At 32.8% G+C, this 14,032-nt stretch overlaps 1 protein-coding gene across 1 annotated transcript; it reads right to left on the bottom strand.

Annotated features, from left to right (window-relative positions):
- Positions 1–3,110: 3,110 nt before the first annotated feature.
- LOC149187818 (purple acid phosphatase 2-like) lies at positions 3,111–13,087 on the bottom strand. Its single transcript, XM_089412889.1, has 8 exons — positions 12,704–13,087; positions 12,390–12,590; positions 9,646–9,757; positions 5,445–5,668; positions 4,631–4,769; positions 3,997–4,217; positions 3,787–3,908; positions 3,111–3,622 (listed from the first exon to the last, which is right to left on the bottom strand). The coding sequence occupies exons 1-8, from the start codon at positions 12,875–12,877 to the stop codon at positions 3,427–3,429; spliced, it is 1,389 nt and encodes a 462-aa protein (XP_089269015.1). The 5' UTR covers positions 12,878–13,087; the 3' UTR covers positions 3,111–3,426.
- Positions 13,088–14,032: the final 945 nt, after the last annotated feature.

The following is a 14,032-nucleotide window of genomic DNA, read 5'->3' as shown; positions in this document are numbered from 1 at the left end:
ATCCATCTTTACTTCTTATTATTCATGTTTATTTGTACATTGATAAAGCCCAAAAAACATGTTATTATCTGCATCTTAGAGAAATTTGTTGTGTAAATATTAAGATTTGTGAAGCTCAGATGGACTTGCATGTCATAGAAGAGATTGCTCCTCTAAATCAAGGAGAGGGCATGTCATAGAAGAGATTGCTCCTCTAAATCAAGGAGAGGGTCCATTTGGTGGTTGTATACATGAAGAAGTGGTGAACTTTGGAACAAATGAGGAAAATACTCGCTGTGTGAAAGATAAATGTCAAAAATATTAACATCATTGGGCTAAGCTCAGTTTGGGATCGCTACACCAATGTTTACTGCCTTGACAAATGTCAAAAAGATCAACATCATTGGGCTAAGCTCGGTTTGGGATTGTTGCACCAATGTTTACTGCCTTATTGCATAATGATAGAAATGATAAGAAAGGAGCAGCGATTGTGGGTATTCCCATGATTACTGCACAAAATACTTTCTGCAAAGCAGACAAAAGCATATCCACTACTATCTATAGAAATTCTACAAATTATCTACAAATCTCGCTCTAAGACCTCTGTAGAAAATCTAACTGTAGATTAACCCGATAATGCAATATATCAAAGCAAAATACTATAATCTACTTCTACTATCAATTTGCTTTTTGGAAGCTTCAAGATTGAGCAAGATCGAACTGAACACATATAACTAGAAGAAGAATAATCAATGCACATGAAACACAGAAAATACTCAAGGGAAAGCCTCAGCTAAAAACCCCACTATCTGTATTATCATACAAGGTGGAAATACATCAGAATTATACAAAGCCTTGGCTCTCACAACTAGCCAAATCTCAGTACAATCCTCCTAGATGCTCACGGCACACCTGCCTTTTCACAAGCCTTCTCCTCTGCCCTCCAAGCTCCTATTTCCTTGCACAGTTTCTCCTGGGTGATCCTCCTGTTACCAAGTGGAAGACTGATCACTCACAATGATCTCACACCCTGTAAAACTACGCAATCCTCAAGGAGCCTTACCTTGACTGCATGGATGAGTTTCCTTTATAGGATAACACATGCAACTGATAGTAACCTATCCTTGACATTTAGCTCAACCGGATCTTTCTCTGAATAGACATGCATGAGTTTCTGATGAAGGAATCTTCAGATATCTGGAGTACACTGGTTGAGTGCATGCATGCATCAATTGGTTTCTCAAATAGTTTGAAACTAATTTAATTAGACTTAACTCAGTAAACTGAGCTAACTAATTACAACTCAAATATAACTCAATCTTATCTCCTTAATTAAGGGATAAAGTCCTTAATTAGGGATCACTGTTGCATGACTTCAAAAAGACTTCTAACTTGAATTTCTCCAACTAATTAATTCAAGTTGAATTAATTAATTATTTCCAAGCAAGTGAGACTAAATTCGAATTTAATTCACAATTTTAATTCAAAAACAAATTAAAATTGAAATATTCTGGATTCTATTTTTATCATTTCTTTTGTTATTTTCAACACTATGTGGCTTCAAACATTTACCAAGAAAACTTGATACCATCAACATTTACCAAGAAAACTTGATACCAGAAGGAGATGAGTTGAATGTACTTGTTCTCTGTGGAATTGCAGCGATGGGAGCTTTTATCGCCACAACTGATCGGAGAATAATTCCATTCAAGATTGGTGTTGTTCATCAAATGAATATAATGCCAACAGACATTGTACTGAATGGGGCTGATCATAATGAGAAATGGAAGGATACTCGAAGATCGTAGTAGAAAATGCAAAATGCCAAATGGAACAGAAATCAATTTGAGATTTTATCTTGACATGGTTACTTTCCATTCCTCGCAATTGGAATTGATGTCTAAATTAAAGAACATTGCAAAAAAAGACTCAAGAGACGGGAGGATTAGATCCAGAAATTTCGGCGAAAGAAATGAGACAGGAGGATTAGATCCAGACATTTCGGCCAAAGGAATGAGACAGCGTGCAGACTGAGTCATGTTTTGGTTGTTAGAGAAAGCAGAACAAGGTAGATGACTGAATGGCTCTGAGCCAGGAGGTTCATAAATTCTTAAGACATGAAGAGTATGGTACAGTAGTATCCACTTTTTTATCCACAAAGTTGAATACTCCATTAATTCAGCTGTCAGTGACCCAGCAATGATCAATATGTGCCAGTTTTCGATCTGATTGCTGTCAAATATAGAGAGAAATGGTATAAAGATTTTAGGAACTCTTTTGAACACTGCAATGCCACCTTGGGGAGCTTGGAAGGTAATTGAGCAAGGGGGGCTGAAATAAAATGTGCTCAGAGAAGCCATATAACCCCTGTTGGTATTGATTATGGCTGAAAACCATTGTTGAACCTGTGTGCCAGTTTTGTGGCCTGGGGAGACTTTTGTATTCAGTTTTAGAGATAAGCAAATAAATTGGAGCTTTTCAGCTTCTATTGATGGGCGTTTGTCCTTTGTATTGTGTATTTCTAGCATGGGTTGTCAACAACTTCTGTGCATTTATTTACAGATGTTAGCATGAATAGAACATTCCTGCATCTTCCACCAAGTTCTTTTATACTGTACAGGTCTTGGATGCTGGAAGTTTGGTTCAGTTTTTCCATAATAGACAGTTGATCCGCATCAATCTCACAGGTTTCCCTATTTTGAGAAAAAGACCTGGCTCTTTTTTTTTAACTAATTAACTTGTTACAACCAAAAGTGAAAAGAGAACAAAATGAGGACTAGATTAAGAATGCCTTGAATCCAGTTAATTCCAGCAAATTACCCTTGTCCATAATAATAATAATAATATCCATTATTAAGGTCACAGCCAAGCCAGACACCAAATTGGTGTATGAGACCCCCTTGTTTGTGGGACAAGGGACCCACCTCCGCGCAGCGATTTGACTGCTAAGTCTACGAAGGCATACATACTCTACCCCCCTCTGGTTTTGAACCTGTGACCTCTTAGGAGGAAACACATGCTCTTAACCATTAGGCCCACTCAAGCTGTATTTTATCATATTTCAATATGTCAATAAGGAAATATGTCAATAGCCATGAGACATATTTTATCATAATAACACTTCATTTTTGTAACCATGAATGTCAAAAGAACTTTATTTTTGTAGCCATGAATCTCAAAAAGATTGTAGTCAAACTGGTGTTTGTTATTTCATGTCTAAAACAAATAAAAGCCAACCAAGTAGAATTGACCATGGGATCTACAGGGCTACTGCAACATCATATGAACGATTATTGATCAACAGTGGCCACAACATAATTCCTAACTGTACTTGCTACTGCAGCATCATATGAACAGTTATTGATCAATAGTGGCCACAACACAATTCCTAACTGTACTTGCCAGCATATCCAATTCATTTAGATACTGTCAAACAATTGAGAAATCCTAGCTTGCTGATGTTGACTCATTGTGGGGATACCAATATCTGTTATAAAGCCATTGGGAGTCGGCTACTACAGCATCTCCATCTTGATTGCGATGCCAGTGGTAGAAAGCATGTGTCCGGTTCTTAATTTCCAGGACTGCGTGGCCAAAACTAGCTTCCCGAAATGCTGAATATTTGGGTTGTGGTTCAGTAAAGCTGTAGCCAGTTCCAACACAAATAATTGAAATATTCAGAATCTCATTGAACATTAGATAAATGCATCGATGTGATAGCAAAACTGAAGGTTTATAATAGCACAAAATTAAATAAAATGACAGAATTTTCGAAGCCAGAACAAACACATTAGTGGCCCAACTTACTTGGCTGCGAGGCCTTCAATATTTCCTCCATCACCAATAGTAATGTAAACAGGCGAAGATGGATCAAATACTGGCGTACACTTCCCGTTCACTATGTCGTAGGCAACATTTGATACACGTTTCTGCAAACCCAATTGCTCTAGTCAGTACTCTTCAAAATTTTGAAATCAGATTAAAGAATTTGAGAATGCTGAGTACTCTGTAACTTACAGATCTCTCATAAGCATGGACGTGACCAGCAAAGACAATATCAACTTTGTATTTTGTAAACCATGATTCAAATTGGACTCGCATAGACTCTCCTTCCATGTAATGGTAGTTGTTGCTGTTGTACCATGGGGAGTGCATGAGAACAATCAGCCATGGAGTCTCTTTCCTGTTAACCTTTGGAAACTCCTCCTCAAGCCAATTGTACTGGGGGGTATATTTTCCTGCATATTGATTAAACAGCAGTGTTATGTCTTAAACAGAGGAAGAACCACATGCATTTAATCTCCCCTTCCAGCTTCTGCAGATGCACTTTGGATTCATATAATGACTATTCAGTTCAAGTAGGCCATTTCAATTTAGCCTGTGCATGCTTAATGTGATGTTGGTATGTTAAGCCTGTGCTTTCTTCATTTCTAAGGCAGTAGTTTTCAAGGGTTTGATTTGCTTTAATACATCGGGTATATTTTTATCCAGTGGAAAAAGAAATATGGAAGGCAAAGGTCTAAAAATCTAGAAGGATCTCTCCTGTGCCTCCAGAACATGTCATTATCTCAAAATCAACTTTGCTTCAAAATTCTTTGATCGTAAATCAGCAGGATCAAAATTTAAAAACAGTGTCTTGCCAAAAACTCACCGTATGCTGAGTATGAGGATAGGACAATTATGTAAGTCGATGCGCGCTTAATTGAATACCAAAATGGAGCTGTACTGTTTGAGGAACGATATGGAACATGGTAGCGGTGTGAGTATGGTTTGAATGGCATTTTTTCTCCCTGCATAGATGAATGATAATTTCAAATGAAAGATTAAATTAGAAGGTGTCTTTGCATGATAATTTCAAATAAACAAAATAATCATTACAAGGTAATAAGGAATGGCTTAAAAATTAGGCTTAAAAAAATTAAAAACCATGATTAAGATTGGTTTTTGGTCATCTTTATCCATTCCCTTTCATAAAGTAAAATTGAAAAAAATTTCAGAAAGACTGGTTGGGCTGAACAGAAGTTATTATGCTGAGATTAATATACTGCCTTACTAGTTTTTGTATAGATATTCTTAAAAGGAGAAATAGTCAATAGAACAAATATTTGAAAATAAACCAATCAAATGGGAAAGAGAAGATGAAACCAAAATGCTTCGGCATCAAAAAGGTATATGTAAAAAGGAAATGCATTCTATTTTGGGAAATTGCTGATTTGTCCTATTATTTGTAATTAAATTAATTAGTCCAGATTTATTTTAAATATAGATTTATTATGAATAAAAAACGATTTAATTTTTTTATGAGTAAACACTATTTAAATGTTTAAAATTTCAATTTTTATGATGAACGAACAAAGTTACACATCATATTAAATGGTAAAATTAATCCCTCATCTCAACAAATCACCAAACTAACTTTCAAAATAACCACAAAATTAATACCAAGTTGAGATGTATCTACATACAATTTCAGGAACAAACTCAATCTCATGGTTTCCTGCAGTCCATATCCAAGGTTGATAAGCTGCGCTTTTCTCGGTAAATCTTCCCCATGTGTCCCATCTCCTATTGTCATCGAATGGGTAGTCATCTGCGTAAGACAGGTCTCCCACAAACAGAACAGCCTGTCCATTTGTTTTCATATAATGATGTAAGGTCTTGTTCGAGTCAAATGTCTGACCAAGATCACCTGGAAAAAAAAGTTGTCAGTTTTTGTATTACAATGTAAAATAAACCTGAATAAGATTTGAATTTGAAATTGAAATTAATATAATATATTTTGTGCAGAGACATGTTTTGAAATTAAGGGTGTAATATTTATATTTACTCACAGCAAATATTATTTATAATTTTATATTTATTTTTATATTTGGTTAAGATAAATTGAAATCAATGCAGGGTCCATAATCCTTTTTGGAAAAGCGCTGTATTATCACATAAATCTTTTTATACATATCTGGGTAACACCCTTGTGTAGATAGGGTCCATAATCGTTTTCGGGAAAGCGCTGTATTATCACATAAATCTTTTTATGCATATCTAGATCACACCCTTGTGTGGATAAGTATGGGAAATTCATATTTAATTATCATAGGGTTGAAGTGAAAGCACCCATTGGAGTTTACATTTGTATTTGATGATCCCAGGGTTGATTTTACTGTGAGGCTTTTGGAATAAGGGAAAAAAAGGTTTAAGGAGAATCAGAGGAGTTTTGAAATTAAAAAAAGAGTAAAAATAAAATAATCAGGAGAGTTTTTATTTAAATTATAAAAAAAATGATTGTAATTTTATATTATTTGAAGATTAGTTTTAATTTAATAGTTAAAACTCATTATAATTTAAAATAGAGAAGGAAAATATTACTTGAGGGTCAGTGTTAATCTAATAGTAAAAAATGATTATAATTTAAAATAAAAAGGGAAAAATGGTTATAATTTAAAATAGAAAGGGAAAATATTATTTGAGGAATAATATCTAATACTCAAAAATGATTATAATTTAAAAAATAGTCAAAAATGATTGTAGTTTAAAATACAAGGGAAAAAATGTCAATAATGAGATGCTTGTGACAAGAAAAAGAGGTGTGCTGAGGCTAACATGGCTATCTTGGAATGTGCACCTTAATCCAGAGGGTTTTCAAGTATAATTTGAATGATAATGGAGCAAAATTCAGGGCACCTTAAAGGGAAAAAAGGTATGACCTTAAAAAAAGTGTGAAGATATTTTAAGGACTTAGCTAAAGAGTTAGCTAAAACAAAAGAAGTTTAATGGTATCTTTTATGTGAGGTTTTCCATTCGTGGTTCTTTATGACTAAATTTGATTATTGATGTTATAATTGTAAAATTTGGTGCAAGGAGTTTTATTTGTAAGGTATTTTTACTTCCAAAGAAGGGAAAAGGTTAACGTTAAACACTCATTGTCTTTTGTTGTTTTTTCATTGATTAATATGTAAGGTTATGTTGTTTTCATTTTGGCTTTTATGAGAGGTTGTTGTTGTCTATATTATTCATTAAACACATTGCTTATATTATTCATTGAACACATTCTGACTGCTATGTTTTTTATCGCCAAAGAAAAATACTTTTGAAAAAGCCACATGGTTAATTGTAGCAAGTCATTAACAATAGTTAGTCACACTTGGATTTACTCATATTTCAAACCTTTGAACCTACACTCCATCATCATAAATAAATTGGCACTAGTTTATTATTTCACCCATTTACTTCAAAGGGTATCATAAATCTTTCCTAGGGTTTCTTCTATTTGTACAAAAGGAGAGCTAACAGTTAAATTGAAAGCAAGTGTTGTTCCCTATCCATTTTGGAATACACATGGATAAGCCTGAAGAGTGTTTGAAAGAAGTAGGTTATGTTGACCCCACTCTCATTAGTATAGTTATCACTCTTCTTTTTTATGTTAATGATATTGTTCTTTTAGAGAGGAGGCCATACAACCTTGACAATCAACTAAGAATCCTCTAAGATTTATGTTCTAGGATGGATGTGATTGTTCATTAGGGGAATTTTGATGTCTAAAATGGGCCTCCTAAGGAAATTATCAAATAATAGCGGCAATAATAAAATAAGATTAGATTACATCAATTTTCAACTTATCTCCCTATGGGTTTACTAAAATTTCGAGTGGCAACACTAGTTCGATGCAAATTTTGAGTTATCATCAAATGAGTATTCATGTTGCATACTTTTGATGGACCCTACTACACGAAAAATGAGAAATACATGAAAAATGTGATTGCAATAACATTTTTTCATGTATTTCTCATTTTTCGTGTAGCAGGGTCCATTGAAAATATGCAACATGAGTACTACTTGGATGAGGAATTAAATTTTGCATCCAACAAGTACTCTCGCTCGACATTTGATTAAAACCTTAGGGAGATAATTTGAAAATACGAGTTGAAAAAAATAGTTTATTATTTTTTAATCTTTTTACTTTTTTACTTCAAAAATGGGGAATCATCCCCATGGTTGGCATCATCATCTTGAATCCTATTGGTTCTTATAAAGTTTATTTTGGTGGTACATTTTTTTCAAGAGGTCTATTTTAAACCTCAAAATTCCCCTAATGAATGCTAAAAAAATGAAAGTCGTGATAATTAGGTCTGAAAGATCACATATGATACTTTCATATATGACAACTACAATTTGGAGGAAGTCCCTTCATATAAATATCTTAGATGGATATCCATTACAAGCTCAACTGGAATTATATCATTGAAAAAAGGCTAAATGAAGGACTATGGAAAGCTTAGTATGGACTTGAGACAACTTGTAACTCAACATATCGTTGGATATAGGATGAAAAAAAACAATCATCTTTATGACTCTGTTCACTAATGTTATTTTATATGGATGTGAGGTTTGGGGATGTAGTATCTAGAGAGAGTCATGGAGCAAGATAGAACAGATCCAAAAGAAATATATGATCTATAATCTCAAGATTAAAGGAAATACAGTGAAGCTTTTCCCCCATTGAACGTATCTCAAAATACACTCAAGCCTTTCCCCCATTGAAAGTTTGGAAATGACTAGGTATCTCATGTATAAGAAGAGGCTAAACAATATGGAAAACAAAATATTTCCTAAAATTTCTTTTAACTCTATCAAAAACCACCACTTTAGGATCAAGTGAGAAGGTGATAAAGATGTTCATCTTAACTAAACCATTAAAAAATATATCAATAAATAACTAATGTATTGATTACAAAGACAATTTTCCTCCTTATTCATCAAATATATCATTTATAACACTACTTAGTACTCATTAAATAAATCATTTCCATCTTTTTACATAAAAAAATTATAACACTACTTGTTAAATAAATCATTTCCATCCTTTTACATAAAAATAATTTTCAATAATTTTTAAAATTATAAAATAATTTTATTACATAATAACCCAATATCATAACATAAAAACCTAATAAATTGAACACTTCATTTATCTTCTAATTGTTCAACCTCGAATGAATGAGGCGTTTACATATTTATAGATTCTTGAGTGATAAATAGCCTCACTGAATTTTTATCAAACTTGATGAAACTTTTCTTAATGAATATATCCAAATTAACGGATTATGACTTTCTGTCCAGTTAACTCCCATTCCAAATAACAGGTAATTGTGCTCTTTTCAGATATTTATCATGTGTCCCTTTATCACGTGTCCCCACTCATGGCCTACAAAAGCTTTTAAGGGAGTTTGAACCTCCCACCACACATTTATCACGTACCCCACTCATGGCCTACAAGGGCTTTAAGGGAGTTTGAACCTCCCACCACACATTTCACAAAGACTTTATAGGCAACTTCATATACCTACCCCTGGGCTCATTCACACCAATTTTGACTAACATTGTATAAACTATTTTCTATCCACATCCACATTAATGAGCCATGTGTCCTCGTCTCTATTAATTTGGCCACATTCACACCGATGCTAATTAAGATTATGTTTGCTATTTTTGTAAGTGTATAACTTGGGTCTAATATGACTGCACCATATAGAAGGGGCTTGAGTTTTAGAAGTAAAGGAAGTGTCAAATTAAAGAGAACAATATACTTTGCAGAAAAATTAACCTAGATCAATACAATTGGAGATAGAAATAATTCATGGCTGTACTGGTTGATAAATTTAGTGCACATACCAATAATCCCGAAAGTATATGGAGTGTCAGGACCAGGTTTTGGAGGAGTTGTGAACGAAAACTCTCTTGTTGCGTTTCCCACTCCAATCTTATAGAAAATTTTAGTGTCAAACTGCAATGAAAAGAAGAAAACTACAAACATCAGAAACAACATATTGTTATAGAATTATATTATTTCTTAGAAAATAAGCATAATGAAATTTTCTCCAACCGGTATTATTTTTCTGTCATCCAACTGGTATTATTTTAATGTCATTTGCTTCGGCCACCATGAAGAAATCTTAGGGCACAAAATTCAATTTGAGAATATCATTGCAATTAATATCAATATCAACATTTTTTTTCTCAAACAAAACACACCCAGTCTAGTCCAGATGTACTCTTATTTTTGTAGTATAGAATTTGTTTCAGTATTTTGCTGGCAATAGTATTGTTTCTGGTAGATTTCTGGCCAAAATCTGGAGAAAAAAATTGTGATCAAATCTTGATTTGTGTTGTTTAAACTGGTTTTTTGACTACATATATGGATTCTGCACGCTCACAAACCCCTGGGGCATTTCAATTTTAAAGAATTGACCTGTCAGAGTTGTGATTTCAATGATCCCTACCTGATTCTAGATAAATTAGATCAGAAAATAAACAGAAAAACTTTCCAAAAAATAGCACTAAAAAATTACTCAATTGTTTTGTATCCTTGTAGCCCTATACCCCAAAAGTTTTTAATGTTGGACTCTTGCATGTTTTTCCTGCCTCAAATTCAACTGGCAAAGGGTACAATGTAGGTAGAGTTTAGCATGCTAGTTTGCTCAACTTAGACATGACACCATGTGTGCCTTTGCCCTTCATTGGTTTACTATTGGTATTTTTGGTTGGCATAAATTCATCTAAAACCGCTGGAATTTTGGTTAAAAATTTTGGTCTGATTTTGATTTCTGATGTTTACGATCAGTTTTTGACTGCATACATGGATTCAACACCCTAAAAATTTCTGGGAATTTTGGTTGTGAAGAGTTCACAACTCAAACTTGTGATTCCAACAAATCCCTGCTAAATTCTAGGCAAAATTAAATGGGAAAATATGCCTAAAAAACCTTCCAGACATATAATAGATAAGCTACTATATTTAAAACTGGGTCCCATATACACCTAATTGCCAAATTGAAAGTTTTATATCTCAAATTTTTATATTGTATACCTTGGCTATTTGACTAACAGGTAGGCAGTGAGTCAATTATTGATTCTATTAGATTAGAATAATTAAAAAATTCAATGAATAAAATTGAAAAACAGTGAACCAAATATTAACTCATTCCCTAGAGCGAATGTTCATTGGATTAGAATAATTATGAAATTCAATGAATAGGATATTTGACTAGCTAATGTTCATTGGATTAGAATAATTATGAAATTCAATGAATAGGAAATTTGACTAGCAGGCAGGCAGTGAGTCAATTATTGATTCTATTAGATTAGAATAATTAAAAAATTCAATGAATAAAATTGAAAAACAGTGAACCAAATATTAACTCATTCCCTAGAGTGCATGTTCATTGGATTAGAATAATTATGAAATTCAATGAATAGGATATTTGACTAGCTCATGTTCATTGGATTAGAATAATTATGAAATTCAATGAATAGGATATTTGACTAGCAGGCAGGCAGTGAGTCAATTATTGGTTCTATTAGATTAGAATAATTTAAAAAATTCAATGAATAAAATTGAAAAACAGTGAACCAAATATTAACTCGTTCCCTAGAGTGCATGTTCATTGGATTAGAATAATTATGAAATTCAATGAATAGGATATTTGACTAGCTCATGTTCATTGGATTAGAATAATTATGAAATTCAATGAATAGGATATTTGACTAGCGGCGGGCAGTGAGTCAATTATTGATTCTATTAGATTAGAATAATTAAAAAATTCAATGAATAAAATTGAAAAACAGTGAACCAAATATTAACTCATTCCCTAGAGTGCATGTTCATTGGATTAGAATAATTATGAAATTCAATGAATAGGATATTTGACTAGCAAGCAGGCAGTGAGTCAATTATTGATTCTATTAGATTAGAATAATTAAAAAATTCAATGAATAAAATCGAAAAACAATGAACCAAATATTAACTCATTCCGTATAGTACATATTCATCATTACATGTTCATTGGATTAGATAACTCACTCTCCAGTCTTTAATGTTTGCAGGCTATTTATATGACTTCTTAATATGAATCCTTGAACTTCGCAACTTCAAACGTGGAAATCAAACAAAGATGTAGATGGGTTTGTGTAAGCATCTATATTTAGTGTAGGTAATGTACTACCTATATTCAATACCGCATCAGAGACACAGGAACAGAAACAGCCCCAGCCCTGAATATACCCCATCAGAGACACAGGAACAGAAACAGCCCCAGCCCTAACTGGGTTGTAGCTTGCAGTTCACTTCTGTCTATGCATTCAATAGCTACAGTACTTATGCTACTAAACTAGATCTAAAGTTAATAATGAGCAACATGGCCAAGAACATTAGAATCCAATATGTTTGTTCTCGTACCCATCTTGTTATATTACCATAACTAGGCACATGAAATCCAATTAATAACATAACAGTTTGCAGGTCATGGAACAAAGAGGTGGAACTCTCTGAGTCACCAAGGTTGTCCATGCACCCTGGGATATAATGATTTAACGAGTAATAAAAACAAGTATTTTCATACATAAAAGTATATCCATACCTCCAGACCCCTCAGAGTGCAGTGATGAATATATCCTGATGTATAGTTGTAGAACTTATATCTGGTCAGACGACCTTTTGCTTCATACTTGTACTTATTATTTTCAGGGCCATATAAAACAGTACTGGATCCAGGCTCTGATGGTGTAACCCATGACACAATAACTGATCTACCTACATGGTCTCCTTGAGTGATATGAACCTGAAAACACAAAAACAGAGATCATGGCAGGCAAAATCAAAGCCATGCAGCAGACACACAGCAGCTAATTCTTCACTAAATACATAGAAAAGCTGAAGAAAAAATGGCATTACCTGTTGAGGAGCATTGTAACCTGGGGGGACCTGGAAAACATCACTGTCCATGGGCATATCCACAGATGCCTGAAGCCTCCGTACATATCTACTGGTAACTCCATCTTCAGCTGACATACAAACAATCAACCCCGCCAATATAAACACCAATAATAACTGTTTGATTGGTGCCATTCCTGCCACTTTGCAGACCAAACAAGAAAATCCAAACTCTGAAACTGAGTCTGTTCAACAGCATACGTTCCTATATTGAATGCAGGAACCGAAGATCCTTTACTGATTCCAAAAAGAATATGCCGATGCCAGCTACTCAATATTCGGCTCTCCTGTTTTCTCGGATATCATTCCCCGGTGACGATGGATCTGCGAGTCTTCCCCGAGCCGTGAAAGTTGGGGAGACATGTAAACTGAAATTTATTTTAAAAAAATACGATGCCGTGCGAATTACGTAAATTTGAAAAATACAAAAATAAAATCCAATGGTCAACACTAACAACGTTTGCATGTAAACCAAAAGTGAAGTCAATTTTCTTAAAATGGAAAGTCTGTCGTAATTAATTATTTTAATTACTATTTTTAGTGCTTAAGTAGTAGTGACATAAATTTTGAATAATTTATTGTTTATAAGGGACCAGCTTTTATTTTTCTAAGATAATTCTAAATTTTGATTGAGGAACATTTTCATATATTTAAAGAAATCAAATCTTTAATTAATAAAAAATAATTTTAAATTATAATTTAAAACTAGAAATAAAATCAAATCTATAAGTTATTCTTAAATCTAAAATTACAGTTTCACATTTAGAAAATAATTTTAAATTATAATTTAAAACTAGAAATAAAATCAAATCTATAAGTTATTCTTAAATCTAAAATTACAGTTTCACATTTCACATTGTAAAGTTGTTGTTTCAAAATCCAAACTAAATTTAATATGAAATATGAGTAAAAAAATAATAAAAAAAAAAATTAGAGTTTCAAACTCCTCGTAAAAATATGAATAAAAAAATATAAAAACAAAATAAGTTACAGTTTGAATTTTCAAAATCCTCACAAACAAATAAAATAGCAAAGAACAAAAAAAAATAAAAATAGAAAAGAATTAAAACAAAATAATTTATAATTTCAAAATATTCATAAAACCTTAAATAATATATAAAAACAAAGTAAGCCGTAATTTCAAAATCCTCTTCAAACATATAAAAACGAAATAAACTTTAAAAATATATATATTATTAAAAACCGTGTTTCATTGATCTTTCATTCCTACCCTTGTTTAATGTTTTATATGTAAATTTATGATTTTTAATATAATAAGAATGTAATTTT

The sequence above is a fragment of the Pinus tabuliformis genome, chromosome 3_1 (assembly GCF_031772625.1).
Source record: "Pinus tabuliformis cultivar Carrire ecotype Pingquan chromosome 3_1, CPIR1, whole genome shotgun sequence".
In the NCBI taxonomy this organism is placed as follows: domain Eukaryota; kingdom Viridiplantae; phylum Streptophyta; class Pinopsida; order Pinales; family Pinaceae; genus Pinus; species Pinus tabuliformis.
The sequence above is the reverse complement of the archived record's forward strand: the minus strand, read 5'-3'. Positions and strand labels throughout refer to the sequence as shown.